This window comes from Manacus candei, unplaced genomic scaffold (assembly GCF_025592945.1).
Source record: "Manacus candei isolate 608988 ecotype Guabito, Panama unplaced genomic scaffold, ASM2559294v1 h1tg000017l, whole genome shotgun sequence".
Lineage (NCBI taxonomy): Eukaryota > Metazoa > Chordata > Aves > Passeriformes > Pipridae > Manacus > Manacus candei.
This window is the reverse complement of record NW_026138065.1, coordinates 25,581,793-25,606,018: the sequence shown is the minus strand read 5'-3', so window position 1 is coordinate 25,606,018 and position 24,226 is coordinate 25,581,793. Positions and strand designations below refer to the sequence as shown.

At 44.7% G+C, this 24,226-nt stretch overlaps 2 protein-coding genes across 6 annotated transcripts in view; one reads left to right on the top strand and one right to left on the bottom strand.

Moving 5' to 3' along the window:
• Positions 1–3,077: 3,077 nt before the first annotated feature.
• LOC127469283 (left-right determination factor 2-like) lies at positions 3,078–6,295 on the bottom strand. Its single transcript, XM_051783422.1, has 4 exons — positions 5,936–6,295; positions 4,778–5,012; positions 3,735–3,974; positions 3,078–3,417 (listed from the first exon to the last, which is right to left on the bottom strand). The coding sequence occupies exons 1-4, from the start codon at positions 6,198–6,200 to the stop codon at positions 3,078–3,080; spliced, it is 1,080 nt and encodes a 359-aa protein (XP_051639382.1). The 5' UTR covers positions 6,201–6,295.
• Positions 6,296–22,596: 16,301 nt separating this feature from the next.
• Positions 22,597–24,226, top strand: part of TMEM63A (transmembrane protein 63A) — a 33,194-nt gene continuing 31,564 nt past the window's right edge. The window contains exons 1-2 of one of the 5 annotated variants that reach the window (XM_051783388.1): positions 22,597–22,673; positions 23,586–23,924. The gene's annotated coding sequence lies outside the window, so the exon portion shown is untranslated. Of the gene's footprint in view, positions 22,768–23,585; positions 23,925–24,226 lie in introns of all 5 variants that reach the window. The other 4 variants (XM_051783390.1, XM_051783387.1, XM_051783391.1 and 1 more) reach the window with 4 other exon arrangements.

Genomic DNA, 24,226 nt, shown 5'->3' with positions numbered 1-24,226 from the left:
CTGGTTATATGTTTTCGTTACGCCCCTGCACTGCTCTTCCGTTTATTTTTTTACAATACAGCATCAAAGTTAATGCTGAACCACGCTGCTGCCAGGTATGTAAGGCACATTTTGCCTTTCCTTGGAGACCGTGGTGCTGCTCAGCCAGAAAGGAGAACATGACAGCTTGGCAGCCTCTGTATGTGTTATAAGTTGTACCGATACAAGTAACACACAGAAGGCATCACAGCAAATGCAGCCTGGATTGAAAACGACAGGCTGGGAGATAATTTCCTGCACCACGGGCTGGTGTCTGAAGAAGCCTCAGGTGTGGCAGTATTTCATCCACAGCCTTCTGCCCAGGAGTTTCCACTGTAGAAATCTCTGGAGCCTTCCCCGCATCAGCCTGAACTCTGAGCCAGCAACATATTCACTGCAAAGCCAGCTAGAGTTTAGAGGAGTGGTGTCCTGTCTCCCCAAAAGTGGGGAGCTTCAATCCAAATGTGGGCTAAAAACTAGCCCTAGCAGAGGTGCTGTGACATCTGTGTGGCTGCCCTAGCAATAAATATAAGTACCCATGTTGGCAGCAGGGCTGGCAGCAGTTCATCGCTCACAGATTTGCATCCTGTCTTTGCCCTGCAACACCCACAGTTCTCCTCACAGTAAAACCAGGCCTCCCTGGCCATCCCCTCCCCTCCTCCTCTCCCCCCACTGTTTGGTTTTATGTACCTTGTGTCCTCATGACACCAGAGCAAAGGGAGCCAGATGCAAAGCAAGGGGAGACAGACACAGTACCGGATTCTGGTGGAGGGGAGCAGCCTTGTCCACCCCGCTGTTCTCACTGTCCATCCCTTCTGTGATACTCTACTCCTCACTTCCCGTAGGATTTGGCTCAGTTGCACTGGCTGGGATTTCTCCAGGGCTGGGGGATGGATGATGTCTGGAATCGAAGTGATGAAGGTTGGAGAGGAGCCAGGGTTAATGCTTTTCATCCTCAGGCAGCAACCAGCTCAAACACTTTCTTTCCCAGGAGCAGTGTGTGGCTAAATCATCAGCTTTGTTCTTCCTGGTGACAGATGATCTCACGGCCTTCAGGCTATGCCCTGCCCTGATCTGGGTGGAGGGGAATGCCAATGCTGTTAAGATAGATGTTACATAGTCATGAGAAGGAAATGACCAGAGATCATTAGGGCACATCCAATTCTGATTCCAATAATCCATGGTGCTGTAGCCCAGTGCTGGTGAATGGTGAGTCTGTGCCTCTGCCTTTTTTTCTGCCCTTAAAACCTTTTGCCACAAGTATTTACACAAGTGCAAGGTGTCAGCCTACCCATAGGCCAAGGTGACAGCAGGGATGCCTGGGTGACCCCAGACCTGGGGTCCTGCAGGGCAGCAGGAGCACTTCACATCTCAGCCTTCCTGATGAATGACACAAAGCCACTGCAGAGTCCAACAGGTCCTTTTCACCCGGTCCATGGCCATCCTGTCTAGCCAGACAAACTCATTTTGGCGTCCTTCTATCAGCAGTGGGTTCAGCCAGAGCCTCAGGGGCCACATCCCACAGACCCACAGAGATGGACAGCAGTCATCACTTCATCCCCAGAACCACTGGTATCTCAGTAGCTTTGGAATTGAGGAGTCTGACATGAAAGTGGAAATCATTATCATTGGTCCCACCCCTGGTCAGCAGTTCAGAACAGTTCAAAAAGGGATTAAACCACATTATCATTGTGTTTCTCCGGGGGATGTGTTGGTCAGATGTCCATCAGGAAGGGACGGAGTTAAAACATTCTCCTGAGGAGGGAGAGGCTGGGAGGCAGCTCATCTCTTTCTGCACTACAGCTGCAGCTGAGCCTACAGGTTCTGGCACTGCTGCAGCTCAAGGGGACGGTATCACCTCTTGCTGTCAGATAAGATTCTAGGTTTTCTCTTAAAGCAAGTGTTGACTTAAACTCCGCAGCAGCTCAGGGAGAAGTGCTGGCTGTGTGGGCTTTGCTCCACCTGCTGATTCAGCCCAGTCCCAGTGCCCACGTGAGTAGATAAGCTTTACCAGAAGCAGGCAGGATTACATAGGTAGCTGAGAAGAGCTGTTATTGTGTGTATATTTATAAGAGCTGGACACTGAGAGATTTTTTCCCTCCATTTTTAGACCTAAAAATAAATATAAGCAAACACATGGCTACTTTAGTAATTATACTTTATTATTTCCTTGAGTTTGAAAGCACACAAGACTTGGAAAATATCCCTAAATTGAAGTAACTGTAATACAGAATCAGAAAAACAAACTGTTACTCTTGAGAGCAAACCTAAGTCCTAATATTCCTGTTGATTCCAGGACTCTAAATTCTGCCTAAAACTGTGCTAAGCCCACGGTGCAGGCACCAAAAATATAAACTGTTGAGTTCCAGATAATATTTTATGTACGTGTAGATATGTATATACGCATACAATACATACACACATATATATATGCCCTTTGAGCTGTAGACAATATTTTATGTACATATATGTACATATATGCACATAGTCAATGTGTATATATCCAGTATGTAGACAATACATACACATATTCATATACTATGTCCATGTGTGTATGTGTGTGTGTATAGATTATATACATGTAAGTGCTTCTGCTCTGCAATTCTTCATAAACATGACTTGGACAGACAAGGGCTAAACCCAGGAGTCTAAGAATGAAAAGCTGAGCCCATGCATTACTTTTTCCCCTGGTGATGGTCACTGTTCCTTTGCCTGTAGCTGTTTGCAATACTCCAGGGTGGAGACTGAAATAACTTGGACACAGTTCCACCAAATTCAGTGAAATTTATCTAGCATCAAGGGGGCCCTGAGAAGCATTAGGCTCCATAGGTACCCTTACACAGGTATATGTGAAGATGCATGGTCCTCTGAGCCCACCTGTACGGACAGCGCCTTCAAGTGCATCCTCTCTGCAGGGTAGCAGGGCACGGGGGGAGCCCCAGCCCCAGCTGCTGCTGACCCTTGCAGGCAGATGTCCCCCCCAGGACCTTTATCACTGGCCCCAGGGTTGGGGCCAGCAGGGAATTGGGGACTGGGTGAGCCCCCATGCCACCCACTTCTCACACCAGTGCCATGCCATCCGTGACACAGCTGCACCTCTCAACGATCATGTTGGGAAACTCGGCCGCTTCGATCTCGGTGCGGTTGCCCCTCTTGACCAGGTACATCATGGGCAGTGAGGAGCTCTCCGCCACGGCGCAGGTGCGCTCCCCGTAGCCGAAGTGCCACAGGGGGCTGGGGGGCTGCAGGCAGCCCCCTGAGCACCGGTAAGCCTGGTACCCCGCCGGCTCGATGATCCAGTACCGCGCCCAGGAGAGCTCGCGGAAGCTGACGTAGTGTTCCTGCCGGCAGCAGGTGGACTTCCCCAGCATCGCCTCCTCCCTGCAGTCCCCGGGGCCCCTGCGTACCAAGGGAGAAACGAGAACTGATGCTGTAACTGGAAACGGTGAAGTGGGGGAAATAATCCAAATAATCCCCCCTGTTAATAGCACAGATGGGCTCTGAGAGATGAAACTTGGCCCAAGCTCAGGGTTCGTTTGAGTATTCAGACAACAAATATGGGAAGAGGAAAGGGGTGATTCAACAGCAATTTTCTAACTCCTACTTTCTAACTAACACATGTGAGAGCAAGAGTTGCCCACCCTGGGTTGGCACACAAAAATAATTCAGGGGCAAAATTACTTCAGAGACAGTACAGATTCAGGCTTCATACGTACTCATAGTCTTCCAAGTTGAGGGTGTAAAGCACCAGTTCAGGTTTGCCTAGGGCTTTATCCTTGGGGTCCTGAGAGGTGAAACGCACGGCTTTGGCCATTTCCGAGGCATAGCTGCCCACTCTCTCTCCTTCGATCCAGACCTCCAGGAACATTGGCTCCTGCCTCTTGTTTCGCAGCCAGTGATGCACAGCCTGTGTCACGTCGAAGTTCTTCCAGCCCGACTCGCGTATAGGAACCAGCCTGCACGACAGGGGCTTGGCGTTAGAGAAAAGCCCATCAGATAAAGCCTGGGCTTGCAGAGCTGTTATTGCAGCAGAATAATTTGCTTCCTGTAGATTGTCACATGTCTTGATTGCACGATCATTTTTGCTGAGCGCTCTGGGCAAGCACCCACAGAAATTAACTGACACCTCAAAAAGAAGTATACATATCTAACAGACACTGAAGGGCTAAATAAAACCCTCTGTGCATGCTCATGTCAAGGTATTCATTCATGCTCAAACAGAAATAGGGTGGTGCAGGATTACATGCAACCTCAGTACTAGTGATGACAGCCTGTTAAACACCACTGTCTCCCACTGCTCCTGTCCTAGCTGCAGTAGGAACTTAAGTCTCTACCCACCCAGAAAATGCCTTCAGGGAGTGTAAAACTTCCACAGAGCTTGAGGCTACAGAATCAGATGCTTTTTGCATAATTTACTTATTTAGACTAGATAATGAAACGGCCAATGGAAAGAATACCAGCAGCCTAACACACATGAGTTAGAGAGTGAGAGAGAAATGAACAAGGTGGAGGGTTTTAGAGGGGAACACCTAGCAGTACATGGCATCATTTGACACAGAACTAGATTGTTGCAATGAATCTTCATATACTGCAGCCTTAGCATAATATCTGCTCTTATAAACTCATTCTGGGTTTAGAGGCTACAGAGCCTAATTCTACAGATGTAACCCTGTCAGACTGACCTGAGCCACAACTACATGACACCCGAATCCAGCCCAGAGGACCTGTAGCCTATAACTAGAGTCCTGCCTTTTCTTACCTGGAGTCTATCAGAGAGGTCCTGTTGGTACCATCGTGCTGCCGTTGCACCCAGTACACGCTGACTCTGGCATTGGAGACAGGCCTGTGAGACTGCCTGGCAGGAAGGTTTGCTCTGTCCAGAGGCTTTTTGAAGAGTTTTAGTTCAGCCATTGTGACTTCGCTGTTTTTAGGTATTCTGCCCTCCATGTCAAAGATCAGGTTCTGGCGCGTGGTGGTGTCTGAGTAGAGGACTTCTCCTGGCATACCTGTGCAGTTGGGAACAAAGAAGGTGGCCTGTCACTGCCATCCTGATGGGCAAAGGCCGCACATTTCATACACAATTATCATCACTACACACCTCTTCCATGGTCCCACAGTGAGCCTTGTGGCAGAGCCAGCCACTAAGCACACTTTTTCTAATGCATATTTGAATCCAACGTCTTGCAAATACCCTAATTCTTCTCCTGTCTCTCTGCAAACTGAAGGAATAAAATGTCCTACATAATTTGACCCCAAATTGAGCAGACCACAAAAGGTGTGCATCTCTGTGCCAGTGCTGGGCATAAAAGCAAGAAACTGCACCACCTGAAATAAAGAAGTATTTTCATTCGCTGCCTAGAGTGCTATGTATGTCTTTTGAAAGCAAAATAAGCTCTAAGTGTCCTTGTACAGCCACCATTGTACACCATGATGTCCGTACAGCTGATTGCCTCCTTCATATTTCTCCCAGCCAAAAAAAAAATCTAAAAAACAGATGAGGGAGAGCAAAACATCCTCAAAGAGATTGATTCCTGTTATAGGACTTGCTGTAGATTTGACCCCAAACCTGCAAGTTCTGCAGTTTCTACTGCCTTTATTTTTCTTAATCGTTTTTCCACCTGCCCAGACTGTTGCTGGGTACCAAGGCTTTCCTCTTCTATTTAGCTCCAGCAGCAGCCTGCCTTTTGCAAGGAGTGTGGGACTCCCTCTCCAGGTGCAAGGAGTGACTAGTGCTTTTTTATCTTTAAGGTGCTGTTACATGCACCTCTTCTACCCAACTGAGCTTTGGAGCCAAACCCAAACCTCATTCTCCCCGTGGGTTTGCCTCTGCCCATCCTGAGGCCGGCCGTGAGAGAGTGGGCAGCTCCCCCTGCCAGCGGCACAGGGCTTTAGACGCTCCCAACGCCAGAAATGTTACCTGCGTTGCCAGGGATCCCCCTTAGGATGCCGGCCAGGCTCGGCAAAGCTCGGCGCTTCACCCTCTGGCGCTTCAGCATGGAGATGTACTTGTTCCTGACGTGATCTGGGATAACCAGATCCACCAAGTCTCTCTTGTGAAGTTTAGGGATCTCAGAGAGCCCCAGCTGCTTCAGGAACGCCTCCTTGAACCCTTCCTGGGTAAATGCTTGGACCGTGATGACCAGGCAGAGCATGTAGAGCATCCAGGTGTACCTCAGGTCCATCCTCCTCCGTCAGCAAAGCAGCTGCCTGCCTGGCAGAGATGAAGGGGGGATCTCTCTGGGGCTGCTCTCAGCAGAGATGTGCTGGCAGGCTGCCTGAGCTGGACAGAGATCCCCTGCACTGGGGTTTTATAGCCAGCCTCGTCCCACTGGCACAACAAATTTCACAAGTGGGGACGAAGCAGAGGACTTGAAAGGATCACTCCCCTGTTGGTAGACACATGCCAGTTTAACACCTTCATCTACTGCAAAGTTAATACAAGAAGGTATAGGGGGGCTCCCAGATTCCTTCACAGGGGAGAAATTTCCATCTTTTTTTAATTCCCTGTAAATGTTTGCCCAGAAACACCCTGAGCTATCAGCGTCCTCTGTTCAGCCTAGGTAAGGGAGGAAACACATTGCTTTAGGTACTGCACCATATGATTCTTAAAGGAAGTGTCAATTTTTACTGCAGGAGACTCGCTACCTAAAATAGCCAATATCAATCAGGAGAAGCTTTAGCTTTAGCTGGAAGTCCACTTTTATGGCAAGCATTAAAAAAATCATTTAAATCTTGGAGGGGGGGAGGGAGGAAGGAGGTACCACTTTGATCTCTGGATATTTGTATCAAGTGCATGAATCAAGGCAGTGAATCACAGCAGTTGAATGATTTATGTCCTTTTATGCTGCTTCTGAATCACAGAAGGTGGAAGATGTACAGGCATGACATTTGAGAAAAATGTCCCATCATTCTTTATGGATTCCTGTGGGTTTTAGTAAATACTTGTGCTTAGAAGAAGAAGGCCTTTATGTAAAGGCAGATCACCTTTCAGTGAATATGAGAAACCGCTACACTCTTTCACAAGATGGATGAGGAATATTGGTATTTTGGATGCTGTTAACAACCACAATAGGATGCTGGCTCTGGAGAGTGAAGCTGACCTGGAGGTTGGCATGGGGAGGCTGCATGTTTGCCTTGAAGTCAACCTTTAAACGTTAAGCTCACATCATTTTCTTCCCTGGCCTTCGCTGGCATAAGATGTGGAAATCTATTTTTGACACCAGTCCCAGGAGAAGTGAATAGAAAAAAATAGAATGTGATCGACAAAAGCGCGAAGGAGTATGGCACTTGAAATTCTCATCCTCTCCAGCAGTCACATGCCTGAGCACACACACAGGTGTCCTCAGCATCGGAGGTTCTCTGGATTTTATACCTCTGTAAATGATTTAAAACTGGTCCAGCTTCATCCAATGGTGTGCCCTGAGGACAGTCTGGCTGGAGGATTCAACGTAATGAACTTGTACAAAAGCACCCCTGTTGTGGTTCATCCCTCATTAAAACAAGTGTCAGCCGAGGCAGCCTGTTTTGTAGCAGAGGAAGGCAATAAAACCGTCTGAAAGAGCCTCACTAAACACTTCTCTTACAGCTCACTTTGTCTTTACAACCTTTTAAGAAACTTGTCTCCTTAAACATGATAAAGCCTCTGCTAGATGTTAAAAGGGTACTTTATTTAGCTGAATCGAGTTTTAAGGCTAAAATGGAAACAGATTACAAACTAGCAGCTTGTGCATGGCCCAAGGAAGTGCATTCTTTAATCTTGCCCTTTATGTAGCATCTTTCTCTGTGGATGAATCTTATACGTCCGTTTGTATATTCATTCAAAGTATATTGATTCCCAAGACACAAATAGCAGTCAAAAATACCCACTTTATTTGACCGCTTCAGCTTCAACTCATGCAAAAAACTCCTGCTTTTGCAAATAAGAGGAGGGAAGGTTTTTTTCTTGAAATCCTTGTTACCCCCTCAGCCCCTTTGGAAGGCTCCATACTCCACGTTCCCTCCCTCAGGACTCCTTCTCCAGCTAAATGGCACATTACTGATCCTCAGGGGCTGGGACAAATGCAGCCACACTGATGAACTGCATCAGAAGACTGGGTTGGAAACCCCACTGAGCAATGTTCAGGTGGCTGATAAAGTTTCTTATATTAGATTCTGTAAGTGTTGCCCAGCTCAGTTCCAGCAATGAATTTGTGTTCATAGGATTAGAGTCACTTGGATAAAACTGCAGGTCATGGATTTGTAATGGTCTCTCTCTTATGTCACAAAGATATGATCCCATATTTATTTATCCATCCAATTAGTCTTTGCTCCAGAGAGTGGTCCTGCTGTGCAGTGAGTGCTCTTGAAAGAGCCACAATAACATGAAATGAAAATGCCTGATTGGTCCAGCAGCACCCAGCTTTCTGGTATCCGGATGTGATTTCTCCCGTGGCTGATGCCAAATCTACCAGGACTCTCCACTGTCCAATGTGTATTGGAAGGTGATTTATGGACTTCACAACTAAAATAAAATTGTTGACCAAACACAGTTGAAGCTAGGAAGATCAACTAAGAAGAAAACAGAGGATGTGGATTGCAGGCTTTTCACAGGAGAGTGATTATCTGGTCCAATTGGAGGATTTGCCATTCCACCTTTGTCATGCAAACAAGAAAAAGTCAGGAATTTTATAATAGCTCTTTTTGTGTAATGTGTATTAGAACCTGCATGGCATATTCAAAATGTCAAACAGAGAATTTGAAGAGGCTGCAAGGGATGAAGTATGAGAAAGTCCTGGTTTTAATAAAAGCCTGTTAGTTCCTAGTGGAGAGAGAATCTCTAAGCTTTTAATTTTGTTATAAGCAGTTCTCTAAGACATTTACTGGGCATATCCAATGCAATGATTTTTGGTAAATAAATCCAGTGGCTTCAAAGACAAAGTGTCAAAGGCTTACCCTAATTATGTAGCTATTATCCTGGGAAACAAGAATGTTTCAAATGTATTTGCAATATTGAGGATCTGAATATTTAACTTTTCAAGATTTGAATTGTCATGGACACAACTCTTTTGTATTGCAGCTGGGCTCATATGAGAACAGCCCTTGCTTGAGTGATGTGAAAGATAAAAATTTTTGTGTGGTCCAAGACGCGCCCATATTTGTGCCACAAGTTTATTGTACAGAGATGGGAGCACAACTCTATGGAGATTTTAGTCTGCTTTTCCCCAAAGCTAGGGCCTTCTAAATCTAGGAGTGAGGAAGTAAAAATAGTAGTGATTAAGATGCTGATATAAACATACCAAGTTTAAAAATAATTCAAGTATAAGTTCTGTTTGGTATTCTTTTTCAACCTTAAACACATCATGTTTTACTTAGCTAACAAAACACTGCAGAAGAGGCTGGTCATGTGAAGAGCTGGATTAGGAATTTCAAACCTGGAAGTAAACTGCAAGCTATGCGTGAAGGCATGCCCTTCTCACACTGCCTCACCAATGTGTCCCATCAGCCACCTGACAGTGCTTCAAACTGAATATTCCCACCAGCAAACCCAGGCTACACACTTTAAAGTGGGATTTCACTGGCATCTTTGGCTTCTTTCTGGACTGGCATGGTCTGTGCTGGTGGTGGAACCCCTGTTCCTCTGCAGGAACTGGCCCCGTGTGAAACAGGTCCAGACAGCAAGCATGGAGCTCGCAAGCCCACCAGTGGAAAGCTGCCCCACTGCCAGCAGCCTGATTTCAAAACGGGTTTATGACCAATTTCTAAATAGTGGCCAAGTCAAAAAGCGTTTCCATTTCCCATCTCTGAAGCTGTGTAGTCCTTTCAGCACAGGATGAGAGTGAGGTGTCACCAAGAGCAGGAGGTGACATTCTCTGGGTTGGTGGCTTAGCCTGCCCTTGGTGCAAGCATGGCTGGGGGGGCAACACAGCACAACACTCGCCCCCCCTGCCACAGAGGCAGCCCTGTGTGCCCATAGTGCCTTTACAAGGAGCGAAAAGTGATGTATCCCTCACTGCATCAACCCTGTGTGACTCCAGGGACAATGGAAAATGACCAGTGGTAGTTACTCAGTGAGGCTCTGTTACTCCACAGAGGCAAGACCTTTCAGAAATTTGAGAAATTCCTCTGACACAAAGAGCAAGTGAGCAGGCCACAGGGTTACTATCACATTTGCTTGTCACTTTAGCTCCAAACATCATCAGCCACTGGCCTGGTGTAGAAATGCTCTAATTTGTCCTGTACTTGTTCCTTGAAAATGGCATATGCTTGTTGAAAGATACTGGAAACTGTCTTGCCAGGGCAATGACTTTCCATCCTCCTTTACATCCAGAGACAGATACTCTTTTGTTACTGTATAGAATCATAGAATGGTTGGGTTTGAAGCAGCCTTAAAGACCATCTAGTTTGAACCTCCCTGCCATGGGCAGGGACACCTTCCACTGGATCAATTTGCTCAAAGCCCTGTCCAACCTGGCCTTGAACACTTCTAGGGATAGGGTATCCACAGCTTCACTGGGAAACCTTTTCCAGTGCCTCACCATCATCACAGTAAACGATTTCTTCCTCATATCTAATCCAAACCTCCTATCTGTCAGTTTGAAGTCATTACCCCTTGTCCTATCACTACATGCCCCTGTAAAAAGTCCCTCTCCAGCCTTCTTGTAAGCCCCCTCTAGGTACTGGAAGGTGCTATAGGGTCTCCCCAGAGTCTCCTCTTCTCCAGGATGAACAACCCGTAGTTCTCTCACCCTGTCTTGCTGGGAGAGCATGAATAGCTTGCTCAGTGTACAGAGACAGAATAAAAGCACCCAGGACTTCTGTGGGGCCAGTATAGCTCACTGGAATTTGTGTGTGTGCTCCCCATGGTCTCAGCCTGCTCTACAAGAATGTGGCATGGAAAAGTTTCAGAAGAGATATCCTGATAACACAAGACATCCAGTTTTATCCATCTCCCAGGGCCAGACTGAAAACAGCAAAGCCACTCAATGTAGTGTGTTGATCTGCACTAAATCCTTTATGCTGGTTGTGATTTGTTGCAAAAATTTGGCCGTGTCAATTTTTGTGCCAAATGGCTTTGTGCTCAATAAGGTATCACGTGACTTCCCTGCCTTCCAATCATCCCTGTCCACCCTCCAGTGAGCATAAAATCATAAAAGGGACTTTATATCTGTGTTGTGAGCACTGACTAACATGACTCTGGGAAAGAGAACTTCACATCCCATGTCTGAGATGAACTACGGTGACTCTGAACTGATAGTGCACAGATCTCTATCAAAGGCACTGCAACCACTGTCCTCAGTGTTTACTCTGCCTGCCAACCAAGGAGCCAGTTTCACTAGCAAGTATTGTGGTCCAAACAATAACCTGTTTGAGCTACACAGAAAGTACTCAGTTCATTTAATCTAGGTAAAAACACAAGCATGTTTTTCCTCATCACTCGTATAGGCCATACTGGAATGGGGATCTCCAAAGGAAATATCTTACAGATATCATGTCCTGTTGGGTTCTGCTCACAAACGCTGAAGCCCCAGGCAGCAATGGGGATAATGTTCCCTTATGCATCTATCCCACAATATATCCAGCATGGTAAACCCCCATTTTCTTTGAGAGAGATATTGAAAACCTGGTTTGATCTTGAGCTGAATTCATTAATTTCTTGTGCCGTGTATCTCAGATTTCATTGACTTAAGCACATCTTCCATAGGCAGTTTCTGCTTTCACTCACAGGCTTGTTTTGTTCAAATGGCCCAGACAAAAGGCTGTGTGTCTGAAGAGAGATGGATAAAATGTCCAAAGTACCACCATGTTCTTGGTCAGCTGATGTCAGCTGGCTCACTTGCAGGGTTTGTTTTGGCAGTGTTTGCACAGTGCCAGTGTTCTGGTAGAAAAGAGATCTTCAAGATTCTTTCTTTTTTTTTTTTTTTTTTTTTTTTTTTTTTTTTACAGAAAAGCAAACACAACTGTTTAAATACAGCCTTTTCTGTCCCCTCAGCAGTCTCCTCCCCACTGCCCTAGTCTGTGCCTTGTTTGTAGCTGGGGAAGCAGGATTTGTTATCACCCAGATGGCTGCAGAATAGGCTGCTAAGCAAAACCGCTGACATTTAGCAAATGCAGTTGAATCAGATAAACAAGCATAGGATCCTAAATTGCTTGCTTTATACTGGAGTCCACTTCATTAAGGAATGTCCCCATTTCTGAGAAATAGCTGTATTTTGTTGGAGCACCACTTAATTTTCTAAGAAGAGCTCACCTATCTATCTAATTAAAATGATGCTTTTTCTTTGCAGCTGTGTGTTTACACTGCAAAAGTTTATCAGCTTTTTTTTAAGAGTGTGTTTCTCCTGCCCTAATGAGAAAGTGAGTTCCCACCTCTGGTCTGAGCAGGCTGGTGAGGAGAGGTTGCACAAGTTCTCCCTGCCCTTAGCAGTGACTGCTGCCAAGTTGGGCTTTAACCAACGTGTTCCAGTGAATGTCACGGCGAGGGCTCAACGTGTGACCCTCTTAGTTGTCTGTCCCAGAGCACGTGCGTCCAGCAGAAGGGAACCTGAGTGCAAGGGAGGCGTCAGGCACGCTGGAGCAAAGTGTGACAGCCAAAGGTTTTAATGCACATGGTGCTAAGAACAGAGCTGGGCTCCACATCAATGCAGCTCTCAGCTCTATGGGCTTCTGAAAGTCTGGTGCATGTCCACCAATATGAGCCAGCAGTGTGCCCAGGAGGCTAAGATGTGGCACCTGGGGATTTGGTTTAGTGGTGGACTTGGCAGTGCTGGATTAGTGGTTGGACTCAATGATCTTAGAGGTCTTTTCCCACCTAAATGATTCTGTGCCAAGTTTGTGTAGCAAGTGGCTACACAAAAAACCATGAGAAATGTCCTCATTTTCCTGTCATGCTAATACAGTTGGAATGCTATTCATATTGCATCTGTGGCAGTGAGTAGCCTGGCTTAATTATGGATTGTATTTCCTCCAATTAATTTTAATTCTAATAACTTTTGCTTCACTGAACGGACTTTCCTCTTTTGCTAAGAAAGAGAGAAAATTAATCACTTTTTCCCAACTCAGATAGATAGAAAAAGAAAAACTCTATATTCTAGCTGCTGAAATTTATTTCTATTACCAGGAGAAGCTGCAAAGGTGGAAAGATTATGAACTACGTGTTAATGCAAGTTGAATAATTTGGATTACTAACTTTGCTGGAAGACATTTTTTTTCTGCAGGCCAAAAATAAAGATGAAAGGTCAAGATGAGTGAGATTTAAAAGGAACCTCTTCTGCTAAACATGATGAGCTGTTGTGCAAAATAGTAATTTGTTAGTGGAGTGCAAAAAAGGAAAAGGGCTGTTCCTTGCACAGAAAATTACAAAACCCAGTACAAGATTGTAGAAGACAAAATTAAGTCATAAAATGCACAGAGATGACAAGAAAAAATGGATAAATACTTTAGATGTCTCTAATTTGGTACATCAGGCAGAGTGCAGAGTAGCTGTGCAAAGGCTTCCGCTAGTCCTCACTGACATATTTAAAATTAACTTGGGCAGTGCCTTAGAAAATACACTGGTTGGCAAAAAGATATCTGCAACAACAGGAAAATGAGCTGAAATACTCATATAGTTGTTTTCCATCTGTAACATCTCCTGGTAAAGTGGCTTTGGGGCTATTGCATGTCAGGGGGTTTTACAGCATGGAACTTAGATGTATTCACTTTCAAAATAATTATTTGCACATGGCTTTTCTCCTTGATGTTAACAGCACACTAGTGCTGTGTTCAAGAGGATGATGAAGTGGAATTCTGAATGGGTCCAGCAACAACACCAGGCCTGCCTTATCTGCATTCTGAGTGAGCTGGGCTGATACTGGTGCAAGATGTTTGAGAGGTTTCTGAGGGAGGCAGGAGATTCAAGACTGAACAAAACAATCTTCTTGGAAGCTATGATCTGGATCAGACTATAATCCCTCACTCTGATGTTTAGTGTTCATTCCTTTCAAACAGAAAGAGGCAGCCTTGACTGGCTGTAAGCACTGTATTGAACTTTCACAGGCATCTTTTCCTTGTCTTCAAAGTTCTGACATCTCTTCTGAAAATGGTCTTAAAGGGACATAGATTATTTGAAATGCATTTTAAAAGATTTTAGATCCATTAATAAGATTTCAAATTGTTAACATTAACTCATTAAATAGTTTTTAAAATCTAGTGATCTGGTTACTATTTATGGTGATTTATTATTTATCCTGTTTATTCCATTCCTCTTCTGTCTAGACTGGATACCTTGTTACAGCTCTGAGAACTACACAATAATAAATATCAAAATATCCCTCTAATTTTATTCTGTTTTCAAACAGTACTGCAATGTTCAGAAAGGAGAATGTGTGGATAGACTGCTTCTACTCAAGCAGTTACTACAAAGGTGTTTTCATTTAAATATTTATATTATCATGATATTGCCTTTGTAACTTTTTTTGAATGCTATTACTTTTTCATGAAAAAGACTTCAGTAGAAAAGAACTGGAGAAAATACAGTTATTTGTGTATTTGACTTCAAAACAGAACACAAAAGGGTATTTTACTTCATGGCACAGGTTAAATTATGTAATTTCCTGTCATGCACTCATATCTATGTAAACAAGGAGTATAAAGTCTCGGATATAACATGGCCCTTATAAAAAACAAAATAAAGCTGTGTGACCTGACTAGTTTTAATCCTTTTAGCATTCATACTACAGGACCCTGGGAGATGCATCATGGTCATTTGATTTTAAAAGGGAATCTAGCCACACTTGGCCAGGTCACTTGAAGCGTGAAACACAAACTTCAGTTGTTTGGGGTTTTTTTCACTTTTCTTACCTAACCATTTGCTTATGCAAAAGCATTAATCCAGGAGTGGTCAGAATTTCCATATAGCAACTGAATGCATTTCCAAACCTTAATTTTACATTCAACACATGATTCTGCAGGAAATGCCATGCATTTGAAGCTGGTATCTGTTAGTGTTCCAGGCTGAATCACTAGAGTAAAGATATGATGTCCAAAATTTATTTTACTTATGCAGCATGGCTGCTTCAGTTCAGCTTCACCAGTTGCCAATGCAGATTCCAGGGTCTTTTGACAAATTATACACATGGAGAAGACTTTCAAAGGTACGAGAAGAAATTCAGAGTCTATTTTTCATTGAGCAAAACTTGGGTGCCTAGTCCCTCTTCTCTTCTTTGATTCTAAAATAGAGCAAGGAATATTTTACCTCTGTGACAGCAAAGCTGGAAATAATTACTACAATTTGAGCGGAGACATAGATGACATGGGAATTAATTTGAGACACTTAATAGATCAGATCTGTTGGAAGATCTCAAAGGCAGATTACAGGAAAACAGTGTTTTCAATGAAGTTCAAGTTCTGCAAATCCAATGGAAGGAATCTGACAATTACAATGTGAAGCAGACTCAGAAGGCTGGCTCTTAAAACTCTTTGGAGGCTGCACCACTTGATTTGTTTTAAGTCCCTTGTAGTAGGAAAGCTTATCTCTGACCTTCACCATGTTCCAGGCTGGTAAACTCTTAAACACATGCTGTACTAAATGAGAAAATACTTCAATGCCCAATGGGATATGTAAATATACTATTGCTTGGGCTTGCCTTGAAATGGATCTAGAAACCACAGCAATAACAGAACATGGTTGTCTTGTTTGCTAAGTGGATGGGAACTGGTTCCTTAACACAGTTGGATGTCCTCTGAGAAATGCCCATACAAGTCCCAGCAACTGACCCAGGCAGGGCCAGAAAAGGTGCACCATGTTTTGAAGGCAGAAATAGTTTGCCAAGTTGTTTCCATGTAACACTGAACCTTTCTTCTCTCCTGGAGACATTCTAGAAACTTCCTCAAAGTGGCTGTGCCACTTTACAAGACCTACTTTTAACTCCTCCCAGATTAATTCTGACCACTCACTTAATTATAATCTGGTATATAATCTGAATATCTGCTTTAGTGAATCTAAATACATAAACATCTGTTTTACTAAAACTGCACATAATACCAATAGGAAAGGAGAACTGAAAAAATTGGGGCTGCCTTCCCTGTTCTGTACCCTCCAGATTATTATCTTGAGTAAATTGCCTTGGCGAAAATTTGAGGTCCATATTTAGACATGAAAATAAAAAAGATGATTTTCAAGGGCACCAGCCAACCACAGCTTCTATCAACAAAACTCTAATCACCAATAGACTCTAACAATTACTGTACGTAAAATATCTAACTAAAACAAGCAATATTCCTCTTGCCATCTGTTACTACTTAATTACAGGGAAGAAGTTGCCCATTGATCCATAGATCACGCGTGTGTTCAAGCTCAGCTCATAGTGACTACATAATTTTCCTTTCTACACAGATAAGGCCACACCTTCACTCATGAGGCAATGTCAAACATGCCAAGTCCAGCTGGAAGAGATATGAGGGAATACCTTTATACCCTTTGCAAACACTTGAAAGGAGAAAAATGGAGCAGAAAAAAAGAAAGTGATCCAGAGAAAATGAAATCATCACAGAAAAGGAAATATGAGAAAGGATAAATGGGGAGGAGGAAATAAACTACTACAGAAAGAGGAATGAGAGAGTGGATAGGGAGGCACAAGAATGGGAAAGTTGGAAGTTATAGTGATAATATGTCCATACTAAGGAATGGACAGATTTAGGCAACTCTTCTGCTTCCCTAAAGTGGAGGTGCCAAAAAGCACACAGCGATGACCCACATGCCTGTGGTGTGCCTTGAGCAGAAGCCATGCACTTGGAACTGGCTGTATACTGCTGCTTCCCACCATTTCCAGTCATGCTCTGTTAAAGCCAAGCCCTGGGTGCAGGAACTTCCGTGCTGGAAAAGGCCACGCTGCCCTCGGTCGTGGCTGTTTGCCATCGCGACAGCTCTTCACAGGTTCCTGCCTTAAGCCGCTTTGCACCCTGACACCAATCCGCCCCGGACACTTGCCCCTCACGTTCCTGGCACCTGACCCCCTGCTTGGGCTCACCAGGATCATCCTGCTGTCATTAGTGGCCCCCCGTGCTCACCCGCCGGGGTGTGTAACTGCAAAGGAGTCAAGTCGCTGCTGCAGTGGAAATTGTAACAGAGACCTTCTCAGCTCCTTGCAAAGCCAAAATCTGAATTTAACAGATCAGATCTATTTCTAGAGGCTGGGACGCAGAAATCAACAAGAGATAAGTACTGGTGCAAACTCCCAGGCAGAACACAGAGGCTAAAAAAGTAACTTAGTTCTGCTGTTTCGAGATTTAACCTGAGATTAAAATGAAATCAAAGCTCTTTGAAATCCTCACAGTTGGCACTCTGAATTTTTTGCACCTGTAAATCCAGAAATAGGAAGGGGGAATTCTTGCCCAAGGGAAAAAACTATTACTCATTTTTAAAGTCCTTTAAAAATTATTTAATCTAGAGTGCTATTCAAATACATTATTTTTTTTCAAAAATATACTTATTGTAAATATAACCATCTATAATGGTTAAGTTTTTGACACTTCAAAAATATTGTAAAATACATTTATAAATGATCAAACAGTGTGTTTGATGCTGACATTTAAAGGGAAGTCAAGCCAGTTAACCAGAAAGGGTCATCACCAAGGCATTGGAACTCCGTTCTTACATCTAAAAGCTCAGGATCTCACTGGACTCTTTGCAGATAGAGTGCATATAGCAGACCAACCAGTTTAATAACTAGCTTCCTCAAAGTTGTCAAACTGAGTAGTATTTGGAAAGAAAAAAAAAGAGAGGAAGGAAAACTAGCTTTCCTCTTTGATCTATTCTGAACAAAACCAAGATTTAAGAGCTTTGTTAACAAAAATTTACTCTCGATCCAAGGTTCCAGCAAATCCTCCAATGGTTTAGACTGCAAGAACTCCTGGAGTGTTTTGTGGTTCCTGCACAATCAATCATCCAGCTTTCTGCTCCAGGGAAAGCAGAACCTAATGCAAAGATGCTAATGTCGGTCCAGGTGTCACCTCAGCACTGGGGCACCAAGAGTCGGTCAGGACAGCTATGGAGCACAGAAGCTCTTGAGGACACTGGAGTTCCTCACTAAAACTAACATTTGTTGTACCCAAATATGGGAAGACTGGTGGTTTGATATTTTACACTGGTGACAAACGCACCTGCTCCCTGAGGCACGTAAATCCAATGGGTCAGGTGGCCAGGTGCTGGGAGAGACCAGATTGTGACAGACAGTTCCTCCATCTCTCTCTCTCTGTCTTGGGGAGCTCCCTTAATTATAGTTAGTGCTATGCCACCTATGCATTAACTCCCTTCAGCTGCTATACACATAGGCATTAAGATAATACCTGTATTCAGAAAACAATGAAGTCATCCACGTTGCAGGTCACCTTGCCCTAGTTTTGTACCAAAGTGTGCACATCAATAGCAGCTGCACTGCAACCAGCTAATAATAAACCTAAAAATCCTATATATCAGTAAGAGATTCTCTACAGCTGCAACTACCCTAAAGAATGAGGTTTAAATCTTTCTTTTCACAGAGGTGAGTGATGAGGAATCTCGTGGTAAGCATTGTCCCCTGGTAAGCATCAGCCAGCCTATGGTAAGGTTTGGCAGTCATTGCAGCTGGGTGTGGCAGTGTTTCTAGCTGGGATATCCATACAGAATCCCAGGAGCACTCACAGGGACCTCTGTGACACAACCTTTTTAGACGCAACAAGGATGATCAAAAGCAATGACCTCAGTGCACAAAATAGGGACAATAATTCACCATTTCATATATCAAGTTAAAATGCAAAATATGTTGCAATATTCTTACTATTCCCCACATACTTTTCAGTATTGCTGTTTTAGATTGCAGCTTCTTGTGCATTTTAATAAAATTCCAGTTTTCATCCAAGTATAACTTGCTGACGATGAGAGGAAAATGAATCATGCTCAAGCATCAATACCAATGTTCCATTCACCATTTCCCACCTGACAGAAAATATAAAAAACTCCCCAAAACACAAATTACTATCATATATTGCTAGATATATTTTGTTAAATATTTTGCATAATAGTCAATTACATTGATCAATAGAAATACATCCCAACTTCAATGCAAAGCTATTTCTACCTTGAAAATAAACATACTATCTATGATAAGAAGCAGCACTACAAAAATAATTACTAAGTATAGATCATTAATTTAAATCAATACTGGCTGCTTGCTGATTTGTATTATGATTAGAGTTCATTTAAATCTATCTGTCTAGATTTTTGAATTTGTTTATTTTTATTATAAACTTATTAATGCTCAGACCTTTCAAAGGAAGACTCCATAATGCCCACACTGCATCCTTTGCCATACTGAGGCTTGTAAACACATTGTTAGATGAAGGCAAAGATTAAAGGATAGCAAAGGGCTGCCAGGCCAGAAGCCTGAATTAAATCCATTAAGTTATATTTGAATAGGCAGATAAGTAAGGAAGGGCAATCTGGGCTGATGAGTTTCTTCAGAGAGAAGGAATCATGGTGAGAGTTGCCACGCATGGCAAAGCATCAGGCCACCTGCTACTCACCTCCAGAGACTATTGATGTCCTGTTAGGAGTTCACCCATCAAGGGATGTCCTGCTGTGATAAATCAAACTAAAGTGACAGCAGAGTTCCTCAGCCATAAGGTCATTTAATAAAGTAAGGGAAGAGTCACATAAGTGTAAACACCCTGCACACTTGTTCAACTTGGTGCTAAAGAGCTGTTGAAGTGGATATGGAGGATGCAAAATAAAAGAAAGATGGAAGAATTTTAAATTCTATTGACCTGCTCCCTAGGTCCTGAGGGTGGTTTTCCATCTGCTCTAGCAACATAATTAAACGTTTGGGAACTAATGACAGTATGTGGCTTTTGTCACCAAAAGAACAGACAGTGGTAAACAAAACCCTATTTACAAGAGGTAGGGAGGGAAATGTGGCTCTGCTGGTGAAATTACAGATAAACAAAATCACACCACTTAGCTAAAGAGCCTGTCTAGACAGAGGAAGAAGAAAAACAAATTACAAAAGCTTGATGTTATTCGTGTGAGAAAGACAGGGAAAAGTTATTTTGTAGCTAGGCAAAAGTCTTCAGAATGAAAAATGTCAAGATTGCAATGTCAAGATTACAGAGTAAGATAGTCTAGCCGGAGCAAGCCCTTCCTAATTTTGAAAAACATGGCAAGAATCAAAAGTACGAACAGCTTTGGAAATCAGTGAGAAAATCAACCAAACAGGAGTTTTTCCAGAAAAGGCAGGATGGAATAATAACTCTACTATGCCAAACAACTTTTCCACCAATATAGCCCCAAGCAGAAGAGAATGTGATTTAAAGCTAAAATAATTAACACCCTTCAACAACAGTGGGATTTCTTTATTCCAGCAGTGAATCTGAACCACTCTGCTTTGAGCTGAGAACTTTTGTGCCATTTTCTAATTAACGTAACTGTTATAGACAATTTAAAATCACAGATTATCCACAATGCATCTGCTAGATAAATTATGAAGTTCTGTCTTGAAATGTCTCTCAGTGGCTGCAGATAACCAGAACTTCTCCCTTTTTGTTGAATGAAAAGGGGGGAAGGCACATAGCACACGCACAGCCAAATGCTGCTCTCCACTGAGCAGGCGCTCCTGAAAAGTGAAAAAAGGATTTGACAGAGTAAAACAATTGTGGATTAATAAAATGGCACGAGCAGGAAAGCAGCTTTTCATGCAGGGCCCTAAGTAATCCCCATCGTCTGAATACACAGGAACACGAGGAGTTGAAGAGGCAGGATCAGGATGGTCAGCTGGAGGAGATACTGGCTTCTTAGCAGCTGGAACACTAATTTCTTTCAAACATAAAAGTCAACAGATAACTAAGAGGTTTTTTTCAGACCTAACCTTGCAATGTCCTATTTATTTTCAGTTGTTTTTGGAATGGGTTGCTGTTCTGAGACATGAACACTGCTTCATCCACAAGACTGCAGGTAGGGTGCAAACCTTTGGAGGCAAGTGATCCCTGGTTCCCTGTGACCAGTTACATTTTTATCATTATCATAATCTTCTTCTTCCTCATATGACCACTGCTCATTGAGGTCATGCCAGTCAGGGCCAAAGGATGAAGACAGAGGGCGATGAGGATGGTTTGCAATGCTAGGTATCAAATGACTGCTGAGGGAACACCAAAATAAAGAGTAGAGGAGAGGTGGACAGCAGAGACCTGCTGTACAGTGTTTCTGACCTGTTGTCTGGAAGCAATTAACTCCTGTAAAGGATAAGATGGCCTTATGGATGTCTGGGAATTGGTCTCATCCCAGTTCTGTCATAGACTTATTAACTTAAACTCCCTAGGTTATGGTTTTTTTTGCAATTTATAACATTTGAATGGAATTTCTATCTTCAAAGCTGTGTGGACAAAAAGGGCTTTACATATTTCATGGAACATTCAGATTACTACAATTAATGTATTTCAGAGTTACCCATCAAAAGAGGTGTGGCCAACAGGTGATTCTCTCCCTGTATTCTGCCATTATGAGACCTCTCCTGGAGTGCTGCATCCAGCTCTGGGGTCCCCAGCACCAGAACGATGTGAACCTGCCAGAGGAGGGCCAGGAAAGAAGGCTGAAGCACCTGTCCTATGAACACAGGCTGAGAGAGCTGGGATTGTTCAGCCTGGAGAAGGCTCTGGGTAGACCTTATTGCACCTTGCAGTACCTAAAAGGGGCCAAGAAGAACGCTGGAGAAGGACTTTTACATGAGCAGGTAGTGATAGGACAAGGGGGAATGGCTTTAAAGTGAAAGAGGATAGGTTTAGACTAGATATTAGGAAGAAATTCTTTATTGTGAGGGTGGTGAGGTGCTGGAACGGGTCTCCCAGAGAAGCTGTGGATGCCCCACCCCTGGAAGTGTTCAAAGATGGGCTGGATGGGGCTCTGAGCAATCTGGTCTCGTGGAAGGTGTCCCTGCTCATGGCAGGTGGGATGGAAATAGATAATCTTTAAGGTTCCTTCCAACCTAAACTATTCCATGATTGTATGACCGTAGTGCGTGGCCTGCTCCACCTCTAACTGTACGCTTGCCCACTTTATCAGATTTGGAATTGTGAAATCTCTCTGGAAATCTCTTTTTCTATTTTTTTTTCGGGGGGGGGGGGTGAGGGTGCAGTAGGGTGGTGCAGGGGGCAGGGGCTTATAAAATGCTCTATTTGGTTCTGGTTTTAGTTACTCGAAGGTGCTACAAGGTCTCCCCGGAGCCTCCCCTTCTCCAGGCTGAACAGCAGCTTTCCCTGTTACCTGGGGTTATTTGGGGGTCCCTTCCCTGAGGGAGGCACCTGAGGGTCTAGGAGCAGAAGGCTGGAGAGGCGCAGGGGCAGCAATACTCCGACGGGAGCAGCCAGAGATCCTTGGGGCCGGGAAGGAGGGAGCTGGGGCAGCAGGGAGTGAGGGCAGCAGGCGGCGAGGGCAGCGAGGGCAGCAGGGAGCGGGGGCAGCAGGAGGCGAGGGCAGCGGGGAGTGAGGGCAGCGGGGACTGAGGGCGGCGGGGAGTGAGGGCGGCGGGGAGTGAGGGCGGCGGGGAGTGAGGGCGGCGGGGAGTGAGGGCGGCGGGGAGTGAGGGCTGCGGGCCGGTGACCGCTGACAGCCGGCCCGCTGGGGCCCGGCCCGGCCACGCATGCGCGGCTCCAGAGTCCTGTTGCCGGGGATCGTAAGTTTGGGCCGGGACCGCCCGTGCGGTGACGGGACGGGACGGGTAGAAGGGAAGGGGAGGGGAAAGCAGAGGAGAGGCCGCCCCGGCGCAGGTAAGGGAGGGCGGGAGCGGCGCTGTGCGGGGCTGCGGGGACGGGACGGTACGGGATAGGAGGGGGGTAGGCGAAGCGAGCCCGGGACCTCCGCAGAGGGACCCCGGCCCTCGGCGGGCTCGGGGCGGGCAGCGCCGGCGGGGCAGCTCCGGGCCGCCCCCTCCGGGCCGCCCCCTCCCCGCAGGAGGCTGAGCCAGCCCACCCTCCTGCTGGAGCTGAGGGACCGGTCCCTGCGCCAGGGGCGAGCCCGGGGCTTTCCAGTGTGTGCCCGGGAAAACCGGCCCTGCCCGCCCCGGTTCCACGCCCTGCGGGAGCCGGGAACGCTGCCGTGGTCCCGGCCCAAAGCGGGAGCCGTTTTCCCGTGTCTGGACCCCCCTTGCTGCTGCACAGCCCCACCCGTGGGAGGTCTTCCCCTGCCCTTTATCTTCCCGGCAGCTGGCTTGCTTAAAAATAATGGCTTTCGAGAATTGGAAGCCGGGTCTGATAAACTCTGATAAGAGCCCGTGTGTTACTTACGAGCTCTGCCGTTGTGCTCATTTCCAAAGTCTCTTCGAAAATGTCTTCTCTTCCGCCAGCACTGAATTTCAGCGCTTAGAAAGCAACGGCACAACTTTCGTGTGGGATTTTTTTTCCCCCTCTCTCTTGTTTTTTTTTTTCTGTGATAAAACACATCGGTTGGGACAAAACTTCTTCCCTAGCGTGTCGCACAGTCTAGCATTTAGTAAATGCTTTTTCGAGAGGAGTATTCCATGCTGTTTTCCTGCTGTTTGAAAGGAGAATTTGTAGTTATTTGTATTCTTGTTTTGTTTTGTTTTCAGTGTCCAGAATAGTGCTGTCGTCAAAGACATGTGCATTCCTCTTACAGAGGCATGGTATCCCAAAAGTAGTGTCCCGGGACCTGTGTGATGAGGACCTACGATATTTGCTTTTGAAGGATTCAATTTTTTGGGGGAATGGTTTCCTTACGAATTTATCAGTCAGAAGTCTGTTCTACATGAGGCGCTACATGGGAATCATCAAGTTAATGAGATCCATGAAAAGAAATATTTGAAGTGAGAAGCCCCAAAATTAACAAGAAATTGCCCTCACTGTGCCAAAAAGCCTTTTGTATCAATAGGCAAATCTTGTGTGTTCTTGTTACTACGTTATCTGAGCAGGTCAGTTGACTAAAGTGAGGTAGATGGCTGTTCTCTTAGAAATACTGTTTGTCCTTTCTTGTTTGTGATATGCTGTAATTACTGTGCTGTTCTTTCAGTCAAATTATTTTGAGAAAGGAAAATCACACAGGATTTCAAGAACAGAGAGGACCATATGTATTTGTGTAGTAGTTCTTTTCTATTTGTTAATAATCACAAGATTTTGACATTTGAATACAAAGTTCACAGTCTGGTGCATTCACATGCTCATCAACTAGGCACAAAATCTTCAAACTGCTGTTGGTGTAATATCTAATGCCCTC